At 47.4% G+C, this 22,565-nt stretch overlaps 1 protein-coding gene across 1 annotated transcript; it reads right to left on the bottom strand.

The window, feature by feature from the left end:
- Positions 1-2,500: 2,500 nt before the first annotated feature.
- On the bottom strand, positions 2,501-16,675 carry Farsa (phenylalanyl-tRNA synthetase subunit alpha). The gene is made up of 13 exons (XM_059264430.1): positions 16,477-16,675; positions 10,560-10,697; positions 10,376-10,474; positions 10,163-10,281; positions 7,676-7,768; positions 7,468-7,596; positions 7,279-7,394; positions 4,327-4,411; positions 4,138-4,237; positions 3,867-4,035; positions 3,699-3,776; positions 3,431-3,545; positions 2,501-2,900 (listed from the first exon to the last, which is right to left on the bottom strand). The coding sequence occupies exons 1-13, from the start codon at positions 16,621-16,623 to the stop codon at positions 2,762-2,764; spliced, it is 1,527 nt and encodes a 508-aa protein (XP_059120413.1). The 5' UTR covers positions 16,624-16,675; the 3' UTR covers positions 2,501-2,761.
- Positions 16,676-22,565: the final 5,890 nt, after the last annotated feature.

Genomic DNA, 22,565 nt, shown 5'->3' with positions numbered 1-22,565 from the left:
CGCCCTGGCCCCGCCCCCAAAGCTTTGCGCAAGGACCAGCGGGCGGTTAGGCGCAGCAACCGCTCGGTGTCCGTCTAAGGTCGTGGGGCGCATGTGCGGGACTCAGATTACAGGGAGTCTGACCAGTTCTTAGGGAGTTTCGGCCCTCTGCTAGACAACTTTTTTTTTCAAATTGTTTTGAAACAGGCTCCCACTATGTCCTGGCCTAGGACTCTTTGTAAACCAGGCTGGCCCTGAACTCACAGATATCGGCGTGCCTCTGCCTCCAGAGTGCTAGAATTAAAGGCAGACACCCTCACGGCTAGTGATAGCCTGAAATATTTATTTATTCATTTATTTATTTTGTGTTTTCGAGACAGGGTTTCTCTGTGTAACAACCCTAGCTGTCCTGGATCTCTCTCTGTAGCCCAGGCTGGCCTCAAACTCGAGATCCATCTGCCTCTGCCTCCTGAGTGCTGGGATTAAAGGTGTGTGCCACCACTGCCTGGCTCTCTACATTTCAAATAAACTCACGCTGGTCTGGAACTCAATATGCATCTCGGCATGCCTATAACCCCAGTGTTTGGGGCTGAGGTAGGAGGATCTCCAGCTTCAGGCCAACTTGGACAAAATGGGCAGGACCCAGACTCAAAAAAAAAAATCCAATCTAAAACACTGAGGCTAGGAACAGTTACCATGCCTGTGGTCCACACTATTTGGATAACTGAAGCAAAATTTCTCAGGCCTAGGAGTTGGGGCCAGTCTAGGCAACACAAAAGCCCTGTCTCAAAAAAGGGCTAAACCTGAGGATATAGTTCAGTTAGAGCATTTGTCTAGCATACACACCCTGGGTTTGATTACCAGCACAACCCACACAAATGAGTAATATATTGGAATGGATGTGTGTGCAAAGGCCCTGAGACCAGCTCAGGATCAGCAGCAGCCCTAGAGAGGCTCTCTGGCAGGACAGCAGGGACCTAAGAGAGGCCATGGACAGGATACCACAACAGGGGCAAAGGCCCTAGGGATATCTGTCACATTGTCCACATAAGGGAGGCATGCAGGAAGGTCCCAATCACATAGTATACCTTCTGAGCCAAGGTGTCATCATTACACACTAAACTAGGACATATCTTGACACCTACATTCTGTGGAAAATGACTATGAATCTGGATTTTCACCAGCTAGACCATGGAAGAACTGGCACTCTTATTTATTTTTGGGAGATTCAAGTTTCTCTGTGTAGCCCTGGCTGTCCTGGAACTGGCTCTGTATATCAGTCTGGCCTCAGAGATCCACCTGCCTGTGTCTCCCAAGTACTACCACACTGTTTGAAAAACTGGTAGTCTCAAAACACATTCCTATTTATGACTGCTGTGATAGAAATCTAAAACAACATTGTTGTAAAAATTGCAAGGATTCTAAAATTTATTGATAGGAGGCAATGAACTTCAGTGTTGCCAGGCAGTGGTGGTGCACACCTTCAATCTAGAGCTTGGGAGGCTGAGGCAGGAGGATCTCAGTGAGTTCGAGGCCAGCCTGGTTTACTGGGCTAGTTTCAGGACAGCCAAGGCTACACAAAGAAACCCTATCTTGAAGAAAGAAATAAAAAAATTCTAAGCGTGGTGATATTCATCTATAATCTCAGTATTTGGGAGGCTGAGGCTGAAGAATCTCAAATTTGAGGCTAGCCTGGGCTATAGTGATAACCTATGTAGACCAGGCTGGCTTTGAACTCACAGAGATCTGCCTGCTTCTGCCTCCTGAGTGCTAGGATTAAAGTCGTGTGCCACCACCACATAGCCTAAAAAAATTATTTAGCAAATAAAGACATATATGCAGACAAAACAACCATAAACATAAAAAAATCAGCCCTAGAAAAGCAAATTCAAGTGCAGGTGCCCAAAGCTTTATGCAACTTCTTCCTCAAAGTTCATGAGTCTTCTCTTTTTTTAACACAGACTAAGTATGTGGCCCAGGCTGGCCTTGAACTCATGATGCTCCACTTCAGCTGCTCCAATGCCGGGAGATTTCATCATAGGGGAATTAAGAGCAGCTTCTCACCCCACACCCTTGCTCCTACCAAGCATGGGAATGCTGGCTTTTAGGCCATCACCTACTAAATGTTCCTTTCCCCAAGAGGAGTTTCAGTTCTACTCACTTAGAGGAGAGGACTGGGTACCAGTTAGTGATTAGTGGATGATAGATAGGGGTGAGGGGCTGGCTCAGTTAAGTGCCTGCTGTGTAAGTTCGAGTTCAGTCAGGATTGTCTTCCACATGTACTTGAACAGATAGACACACATCCATTAAAAATAAATGTTGAGTGAAGCCACGAACCGGCATGGGCTGCCTGGGACCTCCTAGGATCCCAGACCATGGAGGATCTGAAGCCGTGACTCCCCCCAAAAAAGCACACTCAGGAACCACCGCCCAGTTTCCTCCAATGGAAGGGGAGCACTACATGGAACTGGGAGTGAGGGAAGGCCCACAAATCACCTATGAAATGAACAACAAGGAAGGATCCTAAGGAAAGGCACCACATGAGGGAAGTGCCCACTTTATTAGACAAGAGCCGACCCGCAGGGCCCTAACCCACCCTTAGAGGCATACTACATGCACCACTAGAGACCAGCACAAGAAACCTGCTTCCTGTACTCAGGACCCTGCCCCTGGGTGGGTGAGGCAGAGGGAGTGCACTGGCCTCACAGAGGCCTCATAAATGTTAGAGGTCACCACTGAGGGATGCATAGGGACAGCACAGGGCTCTCTAGGGCAACCTGTATTATACGGCCTCCTGTGTCTGTAGAGACCTGGGCTCAATGTCCAGGCGGCACACAGGGCTGTCATATACCATCTGCAGGTTCACCCTGTGGCCCACCAGCTCTCGGATGTTATTGATGCCATATTTGATCATTGTTGGCCTGAGAGAAGGAACAGAATTTAACACTAAGTCAGATTAGGCTATCTTTTGCTTCTCAGAGGCACCCATCTTTTTCAGAATGAATGCTCAAGTCTTCCCCATGGTGAACAAGATGTTGTACTATCGGCCCAGTTACTTCCAAGCCCGTCTTACCTCCCATTCTCACCTCTGTTCGCACACCCCATGCTTAGTCTAGCCTCAGAGACTTTGCCCTGGCTGGGCCTTGTGCCTGGTACACCCTGCTAGAAACCGTCACTGCCTTCTTCCTGATCACCTAGTCTCCTAAGTCCTGCTCTACCCTCTCTACAGCACTTCCTGCCCATCAACATTCCGGCCTTCGAATTTCCTTAGTGGCCATGTTAGTTGTCCTTCCTTCTCCGCTAGGATCAGGCTGCACGGTATTGGGGAAATACGCTATCCTGTTCACAGCTCAGGGCCAGGCACAAGACTGGGCATTCTTACTAAAGAATTGTCAAGAGGCATGAACAAATGAATGACAGGGTTATCCCAAGTTCTGGCCTGGGCACTCACCGCTCCAGGGAGAGACCCCAAGCAATAACAGACACATTCTCAGGGAGTCCCATGGGCAGGAGCATCTCAGGGCGGAAGACCCCAGAGTTGCCGACTTCTACCCACTTCTTTAGACCTGTGGGGACAAAGGGGAGGCTAGAACATGCATGTGGGTGATACTGCCCACAGAGAATTGGAAGATGGGGTAGGAGCTTAGCAAAGAGGGTTACCCAGGCCAAATGTGAGGGCCCCTCAGACATCCCTCTGTATCCAGTTTCCCATCCCTGACCTTGGTGGTAGCTGAACACTTCCATGCTGGGCTCTGTGTAGGGGTTGTAGGCTGGTTTGAAGCGCAACTGGGTGATTCCTGTAGGGGTTAGGCAAGGCAAGCGGATGACCTTAGGCCCCTCTCTCAGGAACCCTAATACTGCGTGCCTGGAGTGGCTTGCCTGCTCACCCAGCTTAGAGAAGAACTCCCTCAGCACACCCATGAGGTGGCCCAGGGTCAGCCCATGGTCAGCTATCACACCCTCAATCTGGTGGAACTCAGCCAGGTGTGTGGCGTCCAGTGTCTCATTCCGGAACACACGATCAATGGAGAAGTACTTAGCTGGTGTGAAGGGCTTCTGGGGAGGAGAGGTGACAAGCAGGTCAGGCCCGGCCCTGGCACAGGTCAGAAGATCTATAGGACAGTACCAACCACGCACCCTGCCCAGGCCAAGTTGTACCTTCTGGGCTAAGCTGTAGAGGATGCGGGCACTGGCTGATGTGGTGTGTGTACGAAGCAGGTTTTTCCGGGCCTCTTCTAGCTTCCAGGTATACTTGTAACTTCAAAAGAAAAAGCAAGAAGTCTGCCCTGTGGTCCTTGAACCCCAGCCTCCTGCCCCTCCCCAGCCTGAACCCTGCTTCTGCCTCACCCCTGTGAGCCATAGCCGCCCTGGGAGTGGGTCCGTTTCACCCGCTGGACATAATCCATTGGTAGCTGCAGGGCCTCAGCGGGATCTAGGCAGGACAGTCATGTGGTCAGTCAGCCCCTGTGCCCCAGCACTCGGAGGTGCCTGGCACTCCTCAGTTGATGGCACCCCCTCTTCACCCAGAGCCCACTCACCCACACTTTCCTCTTCACTGTGTGAAAGCCCAAGCTTCCCTCTAGCCCTGACCCGTGACCTCCTGCTCTGGTCTCCTCTCAGTCCTACTTGACCATGCCCTGCAGGCACAGGGTCACCAACTGACATTTCAGCCTCAGAACCTTTGCACTGGCCACAGCTCCAGTTCCAGCTGTCACAGACTTCTCTCCCTTACTTCCTTGTCTTTGCTTAAGACTTTTTTGGGGGAGAGGGGGTGGTGGTTCTGAAACAGAGTTTCTCTGTGTAACAGCCCTGGCTGTACTGGAACTTGCTCTGTAGACCAGGCTAGCTCGAACTCAAGAGACCTGCCTGCTTCTGCCTCCCGAGTGCTGGGATTAAAGGTGTGTGCCACCACTGCCCAGCTAAGACTTTAAAAACAAAACAAAACAAAAAAAAAAACTGGAACTGACTATAGCTCTGGTGGGCCTGGAACTTGCTTTGTAGACTAGGCTAGCCTGGAACTCAGAGATCCACCTGCCTCTGCCTCAAGAATGCTGGGATTAAAGGAGCGTGCCACCACACCCAGCCTTGTTTAAGACTGAAATGACACATGTCCTCCCTAGCCCCACAGGCACACACTAGCATCTCCAGTAGTTTTTAACCCACTACACAGATTCCTAGTCCGGAAGTAGATCTCCCTAGGGGCAGGGACTTTTGTCCTACTCAGGGCTGACTCATTGCCATTCAGGAGGGTCTTCCCTCCGGTTTGACAAGTGCTCTAACACTAAGATGTACCCCCAGAAGCAAATAAGCAAAACAATGTTTTCTCCTTTTTTGGGGAAATGAACATAGAATACACACACACACACACACACACACACACACACACACACACACACCCTGCCCCAGAGTCTTGAGTACTGGTGACAGGTAAGAGCTATCACACCCAGCTCAAGCATGTGAATTCTTTAGGAATGTTAACAACATAGTTTTGGTGCTTGAGTAAGTCTTTAGCAGGTATCAGCTGTGTTGCCCTAAGCAAGTGATAGTCTTTCTGTGCCTCAGTTTCCTCAACTGTAAAAGAGGGGCTAACAGTACCACTTCCTGTAGTTGGAAGGTTTACAATAATGGAGTAGAAGATGAGTTTTGGGTACCATGACAACAGCAACATCATTGCTACTAAACTGGCAATGGGCACCTAGGGAGCTCACCTGTTCACCTCATACGGGAGAAGACCACCACTGTGAGAAGTCACTTACTTCTGAGGGATTAAGGACAGTGAAACAGAACACTAAAGGGGCTGGCCTGTGACCAGTGACAGAGAACGTGCTAGCATTCAGGAGACCCTGGGTTCCATCCCTAGCGGCAGCACCAGCACACACACACAGAGGAGACAAGTAACGAGTCTTGGTGGCCCACACTTGTGTTCCCATCATGCTGGAGGCCGAGATCAGTCATGGCTACAGTGGGACCCTGTCTCAAACAAAACAATCCAAACTAGTAAGGCAAGATGGTCTTAGCACTTCAGAAGCTGAGGCAGGAGGACTGACATGAATTCAAAGTGAGCCTGGGTTACAGCAGAAGACTATCTCTGAGAAAAACAACAATAACAACTGAGAGAGGGAGAGGGAGAGGGAGAGGGGGGGGGAGAGAGAGGGAGAGGGAAAGGGAGAGGGAGAGGGAGAGGGAGAGAGGGAGAGAGGGAGAGGAAGAGGGAGAGGGAGAGGGAGAGAGGGAGAGGGAGAGGGAGAGGGAGAGAGGGAGAGAGGGAGAGAGGGAGAGAGGGAGAGGGAGAAAGAGAGAGAAATATTTCTAGAACATGCTTCTATTTAAAGATTTATTTTTATTTTTCGATTATGTATATGCCTGTGTGTCTGTGTGTAAGGTGTATGCACATGAGTTTGGGTTCCCGAGGAGCCCAGAAGGCATCAGATTCCTTGGAGCTGGAGTTGGAGGCTGTTGTGAACATCCAACATTGATGCTGGGAACTAAACTTGGTCCTCTGCAAGGGCTCTTAACTGCTAAGCTTTTTCTCCAGTTCACATACATGCCTCAGTTTAGTGAAAAGGATTCTGACCCCAAATAAACCCTTGGAAATTTACATGATGGTGACAGAGGGGAAGTGACAGATTCAAGGTGGCTTTTGGGTATTTATTTATTTATGCCATGCTAGGGACAAATAGAACCCAGGTTCCCATATGTACTAAGTAAGTACTAAACTGATGAGCCACACCCTAGCCCGTAAGTGGCATTAAAAATCTGGTACATGCTAGGCATGGTGGCCCATGTCATTAGTCCAGACACTCGGGAGACAGAAGCAGGTGGATCTTTGTGAGTCTGAAGCCAGCCTGACTTACATAGTGAGTTCCAGACAGTCAGTGAGGTTCTGAATAAAATAAAGATCTCCATGCATTGCGGCATATGCCTTTAAGCCCAGCCTTAGCAAGGCAGAGGAGGGAACCCCTGTGAGCTCCAGGCCAGCCTCACCTCCATGAGCTCCAGGCCATCAAAGGCTACACAGTGAAACTCTCTCTTAAAAAAAAAAAAATTGAAATTAAACAACTCTAGGTGGCTAGCACAGGCACAACACAGACAAAGGTCCCACAGCAGGCCGCAGCCTGGCATGCTCAAAAAGCATAGACTAGGCACAATGGAGAGAAATCACTGGGGGATGGGACAGGCCTTGCTGACTACAATGAGGCCAGACCTCATTTTATGAAATCAGACACCCCTTCCCTAAAGCTTCCCCAGACCTGAGACCTTTGCTACCTACCACCTTGGCCAGGCTCCCAGGCTCCCCACCTTTCAGGAAGAATGTGTCATGTTGGTCACGTGCTGGGTGCTGCTGAGGTTGGAAAAGTGCATCAAAATTCCAGAAGGAGCTCTCAATGAAGTTGTCCGTGGGCATCTCAGTGAACCTGCAGGAGACATGGACTGACTGCCCTGCCTGTACTGGTAGCTGCCACACCCCATCCCAGGCCCTCTGCTCACCCCATCTCCAGGAAGATCTGCCGGAACTGGGAGCGGACCTTGAGCAATGGGTGCAGGTGGCCACTGTCTGGGAGCACACCTCGGGCAGAGAAGTTATAGGGCTTGAAGGGCCGGTCCCTCCAGGAGCCACTGTGGGAATTCAGGGTACAAAGACCTGAGGAGGGCTGCCCCACCCTCCCCCACAGCCTCTACCCTCTCCTTACCCTACCTGGAGATCATCTCTGGGCTCAGCTCTGCCTCCTGCTTGGACACACTTGTGCTGAAGGCCTTGCCCTTGCTCACCCAGTACGTTTTCAGGATCCTGTGAATAGAGGAAGAGAAGGGACTTTGCTGTCAGCTCGAGAGGCCTCCCTTGATCGGCCACTGGGTGCTAATCCCAGAACTAGCCATCAAGTCCCCCTGGTTTTAGGTGGTTTGTTGTTTTAAGGGACTTCATGTATCCCAGACTGACCTGGAATTCGCTACACAGTCAGGAATGACCTTAGGCTCCTGCTTCCACCTCCTATCTGCTGGAATTACAGGCCTATGTTGCACCGGGGTTATGTGGTGCTAAGGGTCAAACTTAGGACTCAGTGCATACTAATACTATCAACCAATCCACATCCCCAGAACCTGCTCTACTTACCTACCTCTGTGTTTTCTAGAGGGTCACGTGACAGGATAAAGCCTGAGAGGAAAGGCTTTAGACATTGTATTCCAGGGTGTGTCCTTATTTGCTTTGCTTTTTTTTTCCTTAAACAGTGTCATTATGGAGCTCTGGCTGGCTTGGAACTCCTATGTAGACCAGGCTGGCCTTAAACTCACAGAGATCCACTTGTCTCTGCTCCCTGTGCTGGGATTAAAGGCATGTATCACCATGTCCAGCTGTTTCTTTGTGGTGGTAGACATCAACCCCCGTGCCTTGGGCATGTCAGGCAAGTATCCTACAACTGAGCTACATGCCCAGTTTTGTTTTTATTTTGTGTATTGCATATGTCTGTATGTTTGTGTGAATGTATATTGTGTGTGGGTGCCTGTGGAGGCCAGAAGGTATCCTATCCCTGGAGCCAGAGTTCTGAACATGGGTCCTGGAGCTAGCGTGACAGGCAGTTGTGAGCTGCCCAACATGGGAACTAGAAACCTAACCCAGGTCCTCTAGAAGGACAGAGTGCTCTTACCCACCGAGCCATCTCTCCAGTCCCTCCAGCTTTTTAAGTTTTTAAAAATCATTATTACATTCACTTATCTCCGTGTGTGCTTGTGTGTGTGCAGGTATGCACATACTGCAGCTCATGTGTAGAGGTCAGAAAACAACTTCGAGAAGTCTCTGTCCTTCTACCATGTGGGTCCTAGGGACGGAACTCAGTTACCAGGTGTGGTAGTGTGAAAGTAACTGGCCCCCATAATCTCATAGGCAGTGGCACTATTAGGAGGTGTGGCTTCGTTGGAATGGGCTTGGCTTTGTTGGAGAAAGTGTGTCACTGTGGGGGTGGGCTTTGAAGTTTCCTATGCTCAGGACACCACCCAGTGTCTCAGCTGACATCCTGTTGCCTACAAGATGTACAACTCTCAGCTACTACTCCAGCACCACATCTGCCTGCACACCACATGCTCTCCATATGATGATAATGGACTGAACCTCTGAAACTGTAATGAGCCACCCCAATTAATGTTTTCTTCATAAGAGTTACTGAGGTCATGATGTCTCTTCACAGCCACAGACACCTAAGACCCCAGGCCTGGTGACAGCATCTTTGGCCACTGAGCTATTCTGCTGACCCTCTTTTGTCTCTTTTTTTTTGATTGGGTGTTTTATGTTGCCCAGGCTGGCCTTAAATGCCTCATCTTCCTTCATTCCTTCTGCTTTGTCTATTGTCCTGAAACCATCATTGGAAATGTTCTTATGGGGCCACTACCCATCTACCTGTTCATGCATTTATTCACTGTTTAACACTAGGAATCTAATTTGTACCAGGGTCCATTCAAGTAGTGATGCATACAGATGGGCATGATGATATTAGGAAAGCACTGCGAGTTTATCTTAGGTCAGGATCTGTTACTTCACAGCCCTCTGAGAAGGCATTTTATGCATAAGGAAGCTGAGCTGAGGAAAGGCAAAAGAGTTGGCCAAGTTGTAAACTTCAGCTAACGAAGTGTGGAGCCTGGACTTCCATCGGGTAGTCCTACAATCCCAGGCTTTAAAAGTTCTACGAGGCAGGGTTCACTGTATACGCCAGGCTGGCCTGGAACTCTCCTGTCTCAGCTGCACAAGCATGCAACACCAAATCTAACTCAGTGTGGCCTGTCGTGAGTGACACATGAGCAGGAATTGAATGGGCTGGCTGCCTGGAAGGGATACACGAAGCCATTTCTCAGCAGCAGGTGCAGCAAGAGCACAAAGCCCTGAGGGCTGCCTGAGCCCAGCACACGTACTCAAGACCCTGCAGAGGGCTAGGTCCATGCCTCTAATCCCAGCACTGGGGACGCAGAGACCAGCCGATCTCGGCAAATCCCAGGTTAGCCTGAACTATAGTGAACATCAGGCTAGCCAGGACTACATAGAATGACCCTGTCTCAAAACCAAGGAACCAAAGAACAACAGTAACAAAACCCTGTATAAATGGGGTCTGGTGAAAAAGCAGCAACAGGATACCGGCTAGGCAGCTCCCTTCCTTTGTCCTCACAGGTAAGGGGCGTGGCTATGGCAGTCACTCACACTTCAGTCAACAGCTTCCTCTTCCGGAGCTCATTCCTTTCCTTCTCAGCCAGCTTCTCAGCCTGGCGTGCCTGGACCAGCTGCAACCGCCTCTGTACTTCGTCCTCTATACTGTCCACCTGGCAGAGGACAGAGGGAATGAGGGCTGGTGTCTGTCCCACTTGCTCTTCTATCTGCCTCCAGCCAGCCTGGCCATTTGCCTACAGGACTCACCACTTGGAAGACCCGGGGCCCGTCGGCCGCGCTCTTGTCCACTCGGATCCACTTGTTGGACATGGCCTTGCTGAAGCCCACCTTGCCACTGGGCAGCCGCTAGGGAAGTGGGACTGTGGTGAGTGCTCTATACCAGGGCCACCTGCATCCCATCCCCTCCCTGGACCCGAGCCCTGGACCCTACCATGAGCTCACTCTGCACCAGGCCCTCGAGAGGGATGCTTCTAAACACACGGGCCTCATGGCTGCCCTCCCGGGCAATCTCCTCACCCTCAGCAGTCAGCTCCCAGCACTTGGTGGAACGAAGCTCAGCCTCAATGACCTGCAAGGAAACGAGCAGCACGTACATATGTGGGGTTCTAAGCCATCACCACCTGACAGCATCGGCTGGAGAGTCAGGGACAGCCTGAGGGCTGGGGAGATGCCTCAGCAGTCAAGAGCATGCTGACTGCTCTTATACCACACAGGGTGGCTTACAGCCACCTCTAACTCTAGTGCCAGGGGATCCGACTCCTCCAGCTTCCTGGAGCATTGGCATTTATCTGTACATATGCATATGTACACACACACACACACACACACACACACACACACACATAAATAAAATAAATCAAGGCCATTCGTGATGGAGTACACCTTTAATTGAAGTACTAGGGAGACAGAGGTAGGTGGATCCCTATGAGTTCAAAACCAGCCTGGTCCACATATCATGTTCTAGGCCAGTCAGAGACAAAATGAGACTCTACTTAAAAAATAAATAAATTACGCTGGGTGGTAGCACACGCCTTTAATCCCAGCTGGGGGAGGGGGGTGCAGAGGCAGGTGATCTCTGAGTTTGAGGCCAGCCTGGTCTACAGAGTGAGTTCCAGGACAGCCAGGGCTACACAGAGAAACCCTGTCTTGAAAAAACAAAATAATAGTAATAATAATAAATCAATTTAAATTCAAAGGGCAGCTTCAAAGCTATGTTACATGTCAACTCAACTTTACTATTTTCCATAGGGTGGGGGAAGAGAGAGGAGAGATTAGAGGACAGAGGGACAGAAGGAGAGAGGGAAAGAGGGGAGAGAGAGAGAGAGAGAGAGAGAGAGAGAGAGAGAGAGAGAGAGTATGCTAGCTCTGTTTCCATTCAGGATCTTGCTTTGCCATACATCCCAGGAAGGATTCAAGCCCCTGAACCCATGCAGTCTACCTGCCTCATTTCCCCAGTGTTAGGACTATAGGCACATACTAATGTCCCTAGCTGAAACAATTCTTTTCTTTTTCAGATTTATTCACCCAGCCATTCATTTTCCTTTTCATAATTTATTTAATTTTATTTTATGTGCATTGGTGTGAAGGTGTCAGATCTTCTAGAACAGGAGCTACAGACAGCTGTGAGCTACCCTGTGGGTACTGGGAATTGAACCCAGGTCCTCTGGAAGAGCCTCCAGTGCTCCTAACCCCTGAGCCATCTCTTTAGCCTCCAGCCATTCATTTTTTTAATTTATGTGTATGTGTGTATTCCTGCATGAGTTTATGTACTGCTGTGGGATAACCCCTCTGTATGCTGTGAATATGTTTTATTGCCATTCGTTAATAAAGAAGCTGGCCGGGCAGTAGTGGTGCACACCTTTAATCTCAGCACTTGGGAGGCAGAGATAGGCGGATCTCTGTGAGTTCGGGGCCAGCCTGGTCTACACAGTGAGGTCCAGGACAGACTCCAAAGCTACACAATGAAACCCTGTCTCATATAAATGAATAAAATAAAATAAAGACGCTACTTTGGCCTATAGCAAGGCACAATAGAGCCAGGCAGGAAATCCAAGCAGAGATACAGGGAGAAGAAGGGTGAAGTTGGGGACAAACACCAGCCAGCCACCAGAGGAGCAAGATGTATTAGAACACAGGTAAAGCCACAAGACACATGGCAAACCATAGATTAATAGAAATGGGTTAATTTAAGTTGTAAGAGCTAGTTAATGATAAGCCTGAGTAACAGGCCAGTTTGTAATTAATATTAAGCCTCTGAGTGATTATTTTAAAAGCAGCTGTGGGACCAGGCGGGACAGAAAGCCTCCATTTTACAACGTACACCACCTGTAAACAGGTGCCTACAGAGGCCAGAGGGCTTCAGATCCCTTGGAGCTGGAATTAAAGGTGGTTTCTAGTTACTTGTGGGTGCTAGGACCCAAACCTAGATAGATGCTATGGAAGAGCAGCCAGTGCTCTTAACCTCTGAATCATCTTTCCAGCCCTGCAGACCTGTAGACAAATTCCTTTTATTTATTTATTTTTTTCTTTTTTGTTTTGGAAACCAAGTTTGTCTGTATAGCCCTGGCTGTCCTGGAACTCACTATGTAGACCAGGCATGCCTCAAACTCAAGAGATCCACGTTCCTCTGCCTCCTAGTGCTGGGATTGAAGGAACGGCCCCCACCCACCCACCCACCATTACCCCAGAGCAGACAAATTCTTCTTAAGTGCGAGGAATCAAACATCTGGGCATGCTAGACTAGCACTCTGCCACTGAGACACATCTCAAGCCTTTGTTTTTCTTTTGTGTGTGTGTGTGTGTGTGTGTGTGTACAGTGTATAAACACATGTGTCCACACAGGTACACAAGTGCTTGGCGGCCAGAGGAAGCCATTCAGGTGTCCTGCTCTGTCACTCTCCGCCTTACTCTCTTGAGAGGATCCCTCAAAGAAACTGGGGCTCACCATTTTTCATCTACGCTGGTACAAGCACATCAACAATCCTCCTGTCTCCCTGTGACTCAACAGCTGGGGTAGCAGAGGCTCACACTCAGCTTTCACGTGAGTGCTGTGGACCTGAATTCAGGTCTAGTGCCAAGTGCTCTTCCTCAGAGCCATCCCCCCAATCCTTTGGTATGCTAAGAGCACTTCTCTTTATATTTTACAGAAGGGTTTGAAACATATGGCCTTTCTATAATATATCAAAGTACCCAACTCTAATTCCTGAACAGATACATTAACTTGTTTAGAATTTAAAAGCTTAATGGCAAGGATCAGGGGAGGAAAAGAATATCTAAGTTTATTTTACATAATCGGCTGAAAAGTAAAACCAAGAAGGTCAACAGAAGTTAGTGAGGTTTCATCTGCCCTGAAGGAGGTGGTGTTGGGTTTGGAGGTCACGGGGCCATCACTGGTCTCCAGCCAGACAGGATGCTACCCCTCTCAATGAGATATCCAGGTCTTTAAAGATACATAAAAACAGTTGCAAAATTGAAGCATGCCCTTTTTTCCAGTTTCTGGGTAGTCAGTTCTTTCAAGAATGTATCCACACAAGTGTAGAAGTGCAGCTTGTGAGGCCACGCTTTCCTAGGGAGAACTCATCCAGTCAATGGGGGTGTCTGCTACTGTGGTGAATACTCACCTCTGCTGCCACTGTAGGGGCAGCAGACTCGCCTTCTCCAGGTTAACGAGCTTCTTAGCCTCCTTAATTTCCTTCTGTAACTTGTACAATGCACTGCCATCTTCCTCCTTCAGCCCCTTAAGACACTCACCCTGACCTCCGACCCCGACATCAAACATGAACAGATGTTTTTCTGTTTTTTCCCCTTTTCCCTTCCACTTCTTATGGTTTTCATTTATTTATTTACTTATTTTGAGGTAGGTTTCACTATGCCTCCTGGATAGCCCATTCTTGAACTCAGAGATCTACCTGCCTCTGCTTAAGAATACTGAGGTGAGCCGGGCGGTGGTGGCGCACGCCTTTAATCCCAGCACTCGGGAGGCAGAGCCAGGCGGATCTCTGTGAGTTCGAGGCCAGCCTGGACTACCAAGTGAGTTCCAGGAAAGGCGCAAAGCTACACAGAGAAACCCTGTCTCGAAAAACCAAAAAAAAAAAAAAAAAAAAAAAAAAAAGTTATTCGTGTGTGTGTGTGTGTGTGTGTGTGTGTGTAGTCAGGGGACAGCTTTTAATTTTTGCCTTCCACCTTGTTGAGGGAGGGTCTCGCTCTCTTTTGGGGGGGTTGTTTTTCGAGACTGGGTTTCTCTGTTTACCCCTGGCTGTTTTGGAACTCGCTCTGTAGACCAGGCTGGCCTCGAATTCAGAGATTCACCTGCCTCTGCCTCCTGAGTGCTGCCTGATGAAGGAGGGTCTCTTATTCTTTGCTGCGCTGCTAGGCCAAGAGCTTCCTGGCAATTCTCCTGTCTCTGCCTTGCTTCTTAACAAGGTGATGGGATTGCAGGTGTGCAAGGACTGAACTCAGGCTGTCAGGCTAACATGGCAAGAGCCTTCACCCACTGAGCAGTACTCCTGGCCCTACACTGTGACCTTGACCTGGACTCCACACTGAGAACACTGGAACTATAGTATGTACAACTAGTGACACCGAGGTGAGTGTCATTTACCTACACTAAACATCATCTGTCCTATGTCAAGACCTAAAAATGATGTCATTATCCTAAGATTACGGCAAGGATTACAAAACAAAACTGAGACCAGAGTACAAAACTTGTGCTCAACAAATAAACAGCCCAGAACCTGGCCTCATGGATCTTGCTTCCTGAGTGGTCCACAAACCTCTCCTTTCATCACAGTCCATTTGCCAATGCTGGAAGGATGGGCTTCCTCTCTGTCCCTGCCTTGCCCTGACTCTCCAGTCACCTGCCTCCCACACTAGACACCATGCCCTCCAGCCTGGCCATATGCCCGCCTCAGTTCTCAGCACCCCACCCCAGCTCTCAGTTTTGGCTGGCAGTCCTTCACAAAGATAATACACAGAATACAATCTGGCTGGCTACAGCTCCTAGTGTGGTCCTCCACAATTCTTGTGAGGTAAAGACATACAAAGCAGGCTGTGCACGGTGGTAAAACCTGTAATCTCAGCTGTCTGAGAACCTAAGGTAAGAAAATGGAAAGCTCAGGGCCAGAATGTTCTATATACACAGTGAGTTCAAGGCCAGCCTGGATGAGTGAGAGCCTGTTTCAAAATGAAAATAAAAAGTATCCCAGCAATGAGAGGCAGAGGCAGGTAGATCTTTGTGAGTTTAAGGCTAGCCTGATCTACATAGCAGGTGTCAGGATAGCCAGGGCCATGTAAAGAGACCCTGTCTGAAAAACAAACAAAAATAAAAACCCACACAAAAAAAATTTTTTTAAAAATTAGAGAAAGTAAAAAGTAGGCCGGAGAAGTGCTTCAGTGGTTAAGAGCAATAGCTCTTGCAGAGGAACCAGGTTCAATTCCCAGCACCTACATGAAGGCTCACAACCATTTGTAACTTAAGTGCCACGGGAATCCAACACCCTCTTCTGCCTCCTCCTCATCAAGAAGGCACACATATAAACACAAATAATTGTTTTTTGTTTTTTGGTTGTTTTTTTTTTAAAGGGGGGGAGCGGGGAGAGCTAAGTGTTAAAGGCATAGCCTTTAATCCCAGCCCTCTGGAAGCAAGTAGATCTCTGTAAGTAGGAGGCCAGCCTGGTCCACAGAGCAATTTCCATCACAGACTGCAGCTATATTTCAGTGGTTCGGCTCTTGCCTAGTGCACAAGGAGGCCCTCATATGGAGATGAATGGGAATGAGGGAACCTAAAGTCCATGCAAGTCTGCCCTGACGGTCACTCCGGCCTGTAATCCCGATACCAACGCCCTGCCATTGATGTCTTGAGTGCCATTGTTTTCCTCTACCGGACCTGACCCAGTTATTAACTCCACCAGATCCCGGCTCTCTATCCCCTAGCACGAGGTCAACGTCACAGCTGGAACTGAAGTTATGGATGGTTGTGAACCACCGTGTGGATTCTGGGAATTGAACCGTGGTCCTCTGCAAGAGGACTTAAGGGCTGAGCTATCTTTCCAGTCCCCAACTCTGCTGGTGTTAACTATCCCTTTAAAATGTCAAAGGGAACACAACTCTCACATCGTTCAGGTCATTTGCGCCTCCCCATTGGATTGCAACCCCTTTCGGGGCAGCTGTCTCCTCTCTATGCGTGCCATGCTTTCGCCTTAATAGGCATTGGTCGCTTGAGGAACATAAATCGCTCAGACTTCCCACCTGCTCACCCGACAGTGCACTTACATGCAACTTCCCTTAAGCAGCCATAATGGGCTACAGGGGTAAAAGCGACGCGGGCCAGCGGCACGCGCCGAGCTCACCTCACCCAGAGCCTGCAGGCTCTTCACCGCGCCCACCACCACCTGGTGCTCCACGCCCAGCTGAGCAGCCAACTCCGCGCTGTCCAGGCCGCCATCAGCCGCCTCCAGCCGCCTCAGCAACAGCTCCAACACAGGATTGTCGGCCATGGCGGCTCCCGGTAGGGTAGGAGCGTGCAGGCCGCCGGACAGACAGGGGAACCGGAAGCGGAACCGCGATAGCGCGTGAGTCGCCATGTTTAATGTGGCACAGTGCAATTGGGGGGGAGGGTGTCCGTCGCCATCTGAAGTGTGGCAGTTAAGCCTCAACCGAGCCTAAGGGATTCAGGATGCTTTATGTAGTTTCGCCCCAGCGGCCTTTAGTTAACTAGTGAGGTAAATTTGATGACTTGAAGGTCAAAAGTAGTTTCCTTTGGTTTTTATGTTTGTTTTTTATCTTGAGACAGGAATTATCTAGTGGAGGCTAACCTTGAACTCATCTCCTTGCTACATCTCCCAAGTGCTAGGATTACAGAGAAACACTATAAGGCCTGAATGAAAGTAATTCTATGGATTCCGCCTCAACCCCTTTAATTCCCATGTAGCCACCACCAGCAGGCTCAGATCACTGCCAGCTTTCTAGGATTCTCTCTTGCCTGAAGCTCATGGCTATTCTGTTTTGTGCAGTTTTTAGATTCATTCACTTTATCTTACGTGTTTCACCAGGACCTACGTCTGTCACCACATGTGTTCATGGTGCCCTCAGAGGTCAGAAGAGGTCATCAGATCCCCTGGAACTGAAGTTGTGGATGGTTGTGAACCACCGTGTGGATTCTGGGAATTGAACCGTGGTCCTCTGCAAGAGGACTTAATGGCTGAGCTATCTTTCCAGTCCCCAACTCTGCTGATGTTAACTATCCCTTTAAAATGTCAAAGGAAATCTGGGTAGAGACCATACCCATTTAGGGAAGAGAGATTCACCTAGGAACAGTTACAGAGTGTGCTGGCCTGCATGGAATACTTCAGGTTTTTTAAAGATCTTCCCAAAATTCATAATGTAGTTACTATATAAATCTACTTCACAGGAGAAAAAAATGAGGCTCTGAGGCAAAAATGACAACCAACAAAGAGTTGGTGGACACAGCCAGAAAAAGTATAAGCCCTGTGCTGCCACCCTTCCCTGTGCTCTCAGGAGTTCAAGGCAGTAATATCTAATTGATGCTTTTTTAAAATTGTGGGTTTCGCCGGGCGGTGGTGGCGCACGCCTTTAATCCCAGCACTCGGGAGGCAGAGCCAGGTGGATCTCTGTGAGTTCGAGGCCAGCCTGGGCTACCAAGTGAGTCCCAGGAAAGGCGCAAAGCTACACAGAGAAACCCTGTCTCGAAAAATCAAAAAAAAATAAAAAATAAAAAAAAATAAAAAAAAAATAAAATTGTGGGTTTCATTCATATGGGGTCCTGTGACTCAATGTGGGGGTTACCAAAAAGCTGGCAATAGTAATAATAGGTTTCTGAATATTCAGTGACCAAAATTAATTCAAAATCAAAGGCAGTGACCCAAGGTGTCTCAGGCCACACTTGGCCATGTTGAGCTAAGCTACCATTGTAGCATTGGTTCTTTGCTTGCTTTTGATTTTTGGCAGGGTCTCAATTTGTGTGTGTGCGTGTGTGAATGCAGGCACTTGCATACCATACCACACATGTGGAGGACAGTGGACAACTTTTAGGACTCAATTAACTCCTTCCACCCTGAGGTATAATTTAGTTCCTCAGGCTTTTGAAACAATACTTCTGCCCACCATGCCATCTTACCAGCCCTAGCCTTGGTTCTGAACACAAAATATGGATACTGCTAAATAAACACTGCCTAAGCTGGGCGGTGGTGGTACTTGCCTTTAGTCCCAGAACTTGGAAAGCAGAGGCAGGCAGTTCTCTGTGAGTTTGAGGCCAGCCTGGTCTCAGAGTGAGTTCCAAGAAAGACAAGGCTACACTGAGAGACCTTGTCTTGAAAAACCAAAACCAAAATAAATAAATAAATTAATTAATTAAAAAAAATACTTGCCAGGCTGTGGTGGCACACGCCTTTGATTCCAGCACTCTGGGATGCAGAGGCAGGTGGATCTCTGTGAGTTTGAGGCCGGCCTGGTCTACAGAGTAAGTTCCAGGACAGGCTCTGAAGCTACACAGAGAAACCCTGTCTCAAAAAACCAAAAAACCAAAAAAAAAAAAAAGCAAGCAAAAAAGAAAGAAATACAAAACTTTCTCAAGTTTGAGACTATACTGTATGTTGTGTTTTCATTATGTGTACAAAGTTTTCTGCTTTGGTAGAAACACCAATGTCTTGGCATGTTAAACAGAGGCCTTTAAAAGTTTAAAAATTTTTAATTTTTATTATTTCAAATTATTTTTAGGTATGTGTGTCTGCATGTGCATGAGAGTGCAGGTGCCCAAGGAGGCCAGAGGCATGGGATTCCTGGAGCTCCAGTTACAGTTGGTTATGGGTCCCTTTTCTGCACTGTGAATATGTATTACACTCATTGGTTAATAAAAAAGCTGATTGGCCTATAGCAAGGCAGGATAAAGTTAGGCGAGACAATCCAATTGAGGACTCAGATAAAGAAAGGCAGAGTCAGAGAGACGTGAGCCAGCCAACCAAGAAACAAGATCCTAGAGGACAAGTAAAGCCATGAGCCACGTGGCAGTAAATAGATGAATAGAAATGGGTTAATTTAAATGTAAGAGCTAGCCGGGCGGTGGTGGCGCACGCCTTTAATCCCAGCACTCGGGAGGCAGAGCCAGGCGGATCTCTGTGAGTTCGAGGCCAGCCTGGGCTACCAAGTGAGTCCCAGGAAAGGCGCAAAGCTACACAGAGAAACCCTGTCTCGAAAAACCAAAAAAAAAAAAAAAAAATGTAAGAGCTAGTTAATAATAAGCTTGAGCTATTGGCAGAGACAATTGACAACTTTGAACCTTTTTATATCATTCTCCAGTGCATAGCAAATTAGTGTACCTTTGGTTATAATTGTGTTAGAAGTCTTGATTTTAAAAATTGCTCTTTGGGGGATGGATACATGGGTGAGAGAGTAAGATCACTGCCTGCTCTTCCAGAGGGCCCAGGTTCAGTTCCCAGCACCCACATGGTGGCTCACAACCACCTGTAACTCCAGTTCCTGGGGATCTGGTGCCCTCAGAGGTCAGAAGAAAGTACTGAATCCTATATATCCAGGGATATATAATTAGACCCTGTGCTCAGAGATGGAGTACATACTGACTGCTTTACAAGAGCTCTGAGAAACCTCTTCATTCACAATTACTTAGCATATAGCATCCACAAAGCTGTCAAAACCTCTTCATTTACGATTACCTAACATATAGTATTCACAATGCTGTCAAAGCCTTAGACAATCACCATGCCCATTTTTGTGTACTTACATCCAACCATGATGAAGGCCCTTTGTGCTGAGCACAAAATGAAACTAAATTAAGGTTGATGACAACAAGAAAGTAGGTAAAAGGGTAAGCCTCTGTGTAGCAGGCTTTCTTGGACCACCAGCCCCAAAATCATGATGCAGAGACTTATTATTAATTATGAAAGCTTGGCCTTAGCTAAGGCTTGTTTCTAATTATCTCATAATTTAAATTAACCCATTTCTCTTAATCTACGTGCTGCCATGTGGCTTGTGGCTTTTACCTCTCCTCCTGTATGTCCTGCTTCCTCTTGTCTCCTCTGGCGTCTCCCCTGTGCCTAGATTCAGCTCTTCTTCTCTCTGCCTGGAGTCCTGCCTACCTCTTCCTGCCTAGCTAGTGGCCATTCAGTTCTTCATTAAAGCAATTAGAAGGCGCCTTTGCAAGAAGACACTTCTTCACAGTGAACCAAAAGTTTATTACACTACACCTCTGGAGCAGGCTTTCTTGAAACACCAGCCCCCAAATCATGAAATGGAGACATTAATTATGAAAGCTCAGTCTTGTCTTATCCTTGCCCCACTAGCTCTTATAACTTAATTTAACCTGTTTCTCTTCATCTACGTTTTGCCTCAGGACTTTTTACCTTTCTTTCCTTCTGTATGTCCTACTTTCCTGCTTCCTCTGTGTCTGTCTGTCTGTCTGTCGGCTGCCTGGCTAGCTGGCCCCAGGCATCTTCCTCTTTTTCTCCCTTGTCCCTCAAATCTATATTCCTCTTCCTATTTACTCTCTCTGCCCACCAGCCCTGCCTATCCCTACTCTGCCTAGCTACTGGCTATTACTATGTAATATAATATTAGCTATTCAGCTTTTATTAGACCAATCAGGTGCTTAGGCAGGCAAGGTAAAACAGCAACATATCTTTACCTAGTTAAACAAATACAGCATAAACAAAAGTAACACATCTTTACATAGTTAAACATTCTATTCCACAACATTTCCCCCTTTTTCTCTAAAAGGAAAGGTTTTAACTTTAACATAGTAAAACTATATACAATGAGAACAATTATCAAGTAAGAATTGTATTCGGGCTGGAGAGATGGCTCAGCGGTTAAAAGCACTGGCTGTTCTTCCGGAGGTCCTGAGTTCAATTCCCAGCAACCACATGGTGGCTCACAACCATCTGTAATGAGATCTGGCGCCCTCTTCTGGCCTGCAGGCATACATGCAGGCAGAACATTGTATACATAATAAATAAATAAATCCTTAAAAAAATAAAAAAAAAAAAAAAAAAAGAATTGTATTCACAATATCCAGTCCATTTGCATTTGACAAGTTCAGAGAAAATACTCCCTTATCTAGCCTATCTTGGTGAGTCCAAAGTTTTGTACCTAATTTACCTTCTATCATTACTAAGGAAAATTATAACTATAACTATATATTATAATATAATATAGTATAATATTACCTTAGTAAACAGGAGTTTTGTACCTAATTTACCTTCTATCATAACTAAGGAGAATTATAACTCTAACTGTCTACTCTTCAACTCTATCAAAGCCCTCAGAAGGGTATAATATTACCTGAGTAAACAGGAGTTTTGTACCTAATTTACCTTCTATCATAACTAAGGAGAATTATAACTCTAACTGTCTACTCTTCAACTCTATCAAAGCCCTCAGAAGGGTATAATATTACCTGAGTAAACAGGAGGTGCAGCACGCGCAAGCCACTTCCAAAACTGTAGAAACGACAGAGACATCTGGCTGCCTGGACAGTCACCCAAGATTTCTCTGCAACGTTGGGGCGTCCATCTTCAGCCTAGAGGCCTGGACTATCTGGCGGGCTGTCCCACCTTGCCTTGACAAAGTCTAGCAGTCACTTTCCTTTGTGTTCTGCATGTCCGGTTTAGACAGTAACTGTCAACAGTTGGGGCAAGGACAGTTTCTTTTCTTTTTCTTTTTTTCTTTCTTTTTTTTTTTTTTTTTTTTTTGGAGACAGGGTTTCTCCGTGTAGTTTTTGGTGCCTGTCCTGGATCTCGCTCTGTAGACCAGACTGGCCTCGAACTCACAGAGATCTGCTTGGCTCTGCTTCCTGAGTGCTGGGATTAAAGGTGTGCACCACCACCACTGCCCGGCAAGGACAGTTTCTTACCCATATAGCTAGCTTTGCAACACTGAAAGCAAACTCCATGTGGAGGTTCTTCGATCCTCATCATCATTTTGTGAAGTAGATTGATGCTTCTAGGAGCAGACATGTCTCACTGTCATGACAAGCCTTAGGTTATTAAACATCTTAAATGCCATAATCTGTAGATCTCTGAAGTGTTTGAAGATCACCTATCTATCTAAAATATATCTAATTAACCTTGAAAACATAACTATAATGATTATTATATATGGCTAACTACTAACCTGTATTTTGTTTGTTTGTTTTCTTTTTGTTTTTCAAGACAGGGTTTCTCCATGTTGTTTTGGTTCCTGTCCTGGAATTCATTCTGTAGACCAGGCTGGCCTTGAACTCCCAGAGATCCATCTAGCTCTGCCTCCCAAGTGCGCCGCCACCGCCTCATCTGTATTTCTTAATTATACATTTTTTTTTTCTGAGATAGGGTTTCTCTGTGTAGCTTTGTTAATTATACATTTTTAAATGAACTGCATAAGGACAATACCCCAAACAAGAGTAGAAACACATACAGTATAACAAAAA

The sequence above is a fragment of the Peromyscus eremicus genome, chromosome 5, assembly GCF_949786415.1.
Source record: "Peromyscus eremicus chromosome 5, PerEre_H2_v1, whole genome shotgun sequence".
NCBI lineage: Eukaryota > Metazoa > Chordata > Mammalia > Rodentia > Cricetidae > Peromyscus > Peromyscus eremicus.
The sequence above is the reverse complement of the archived record's forward strand: the minus strand, read 5'-3'. Positions and strand labels throughout refer to the sequence as shown.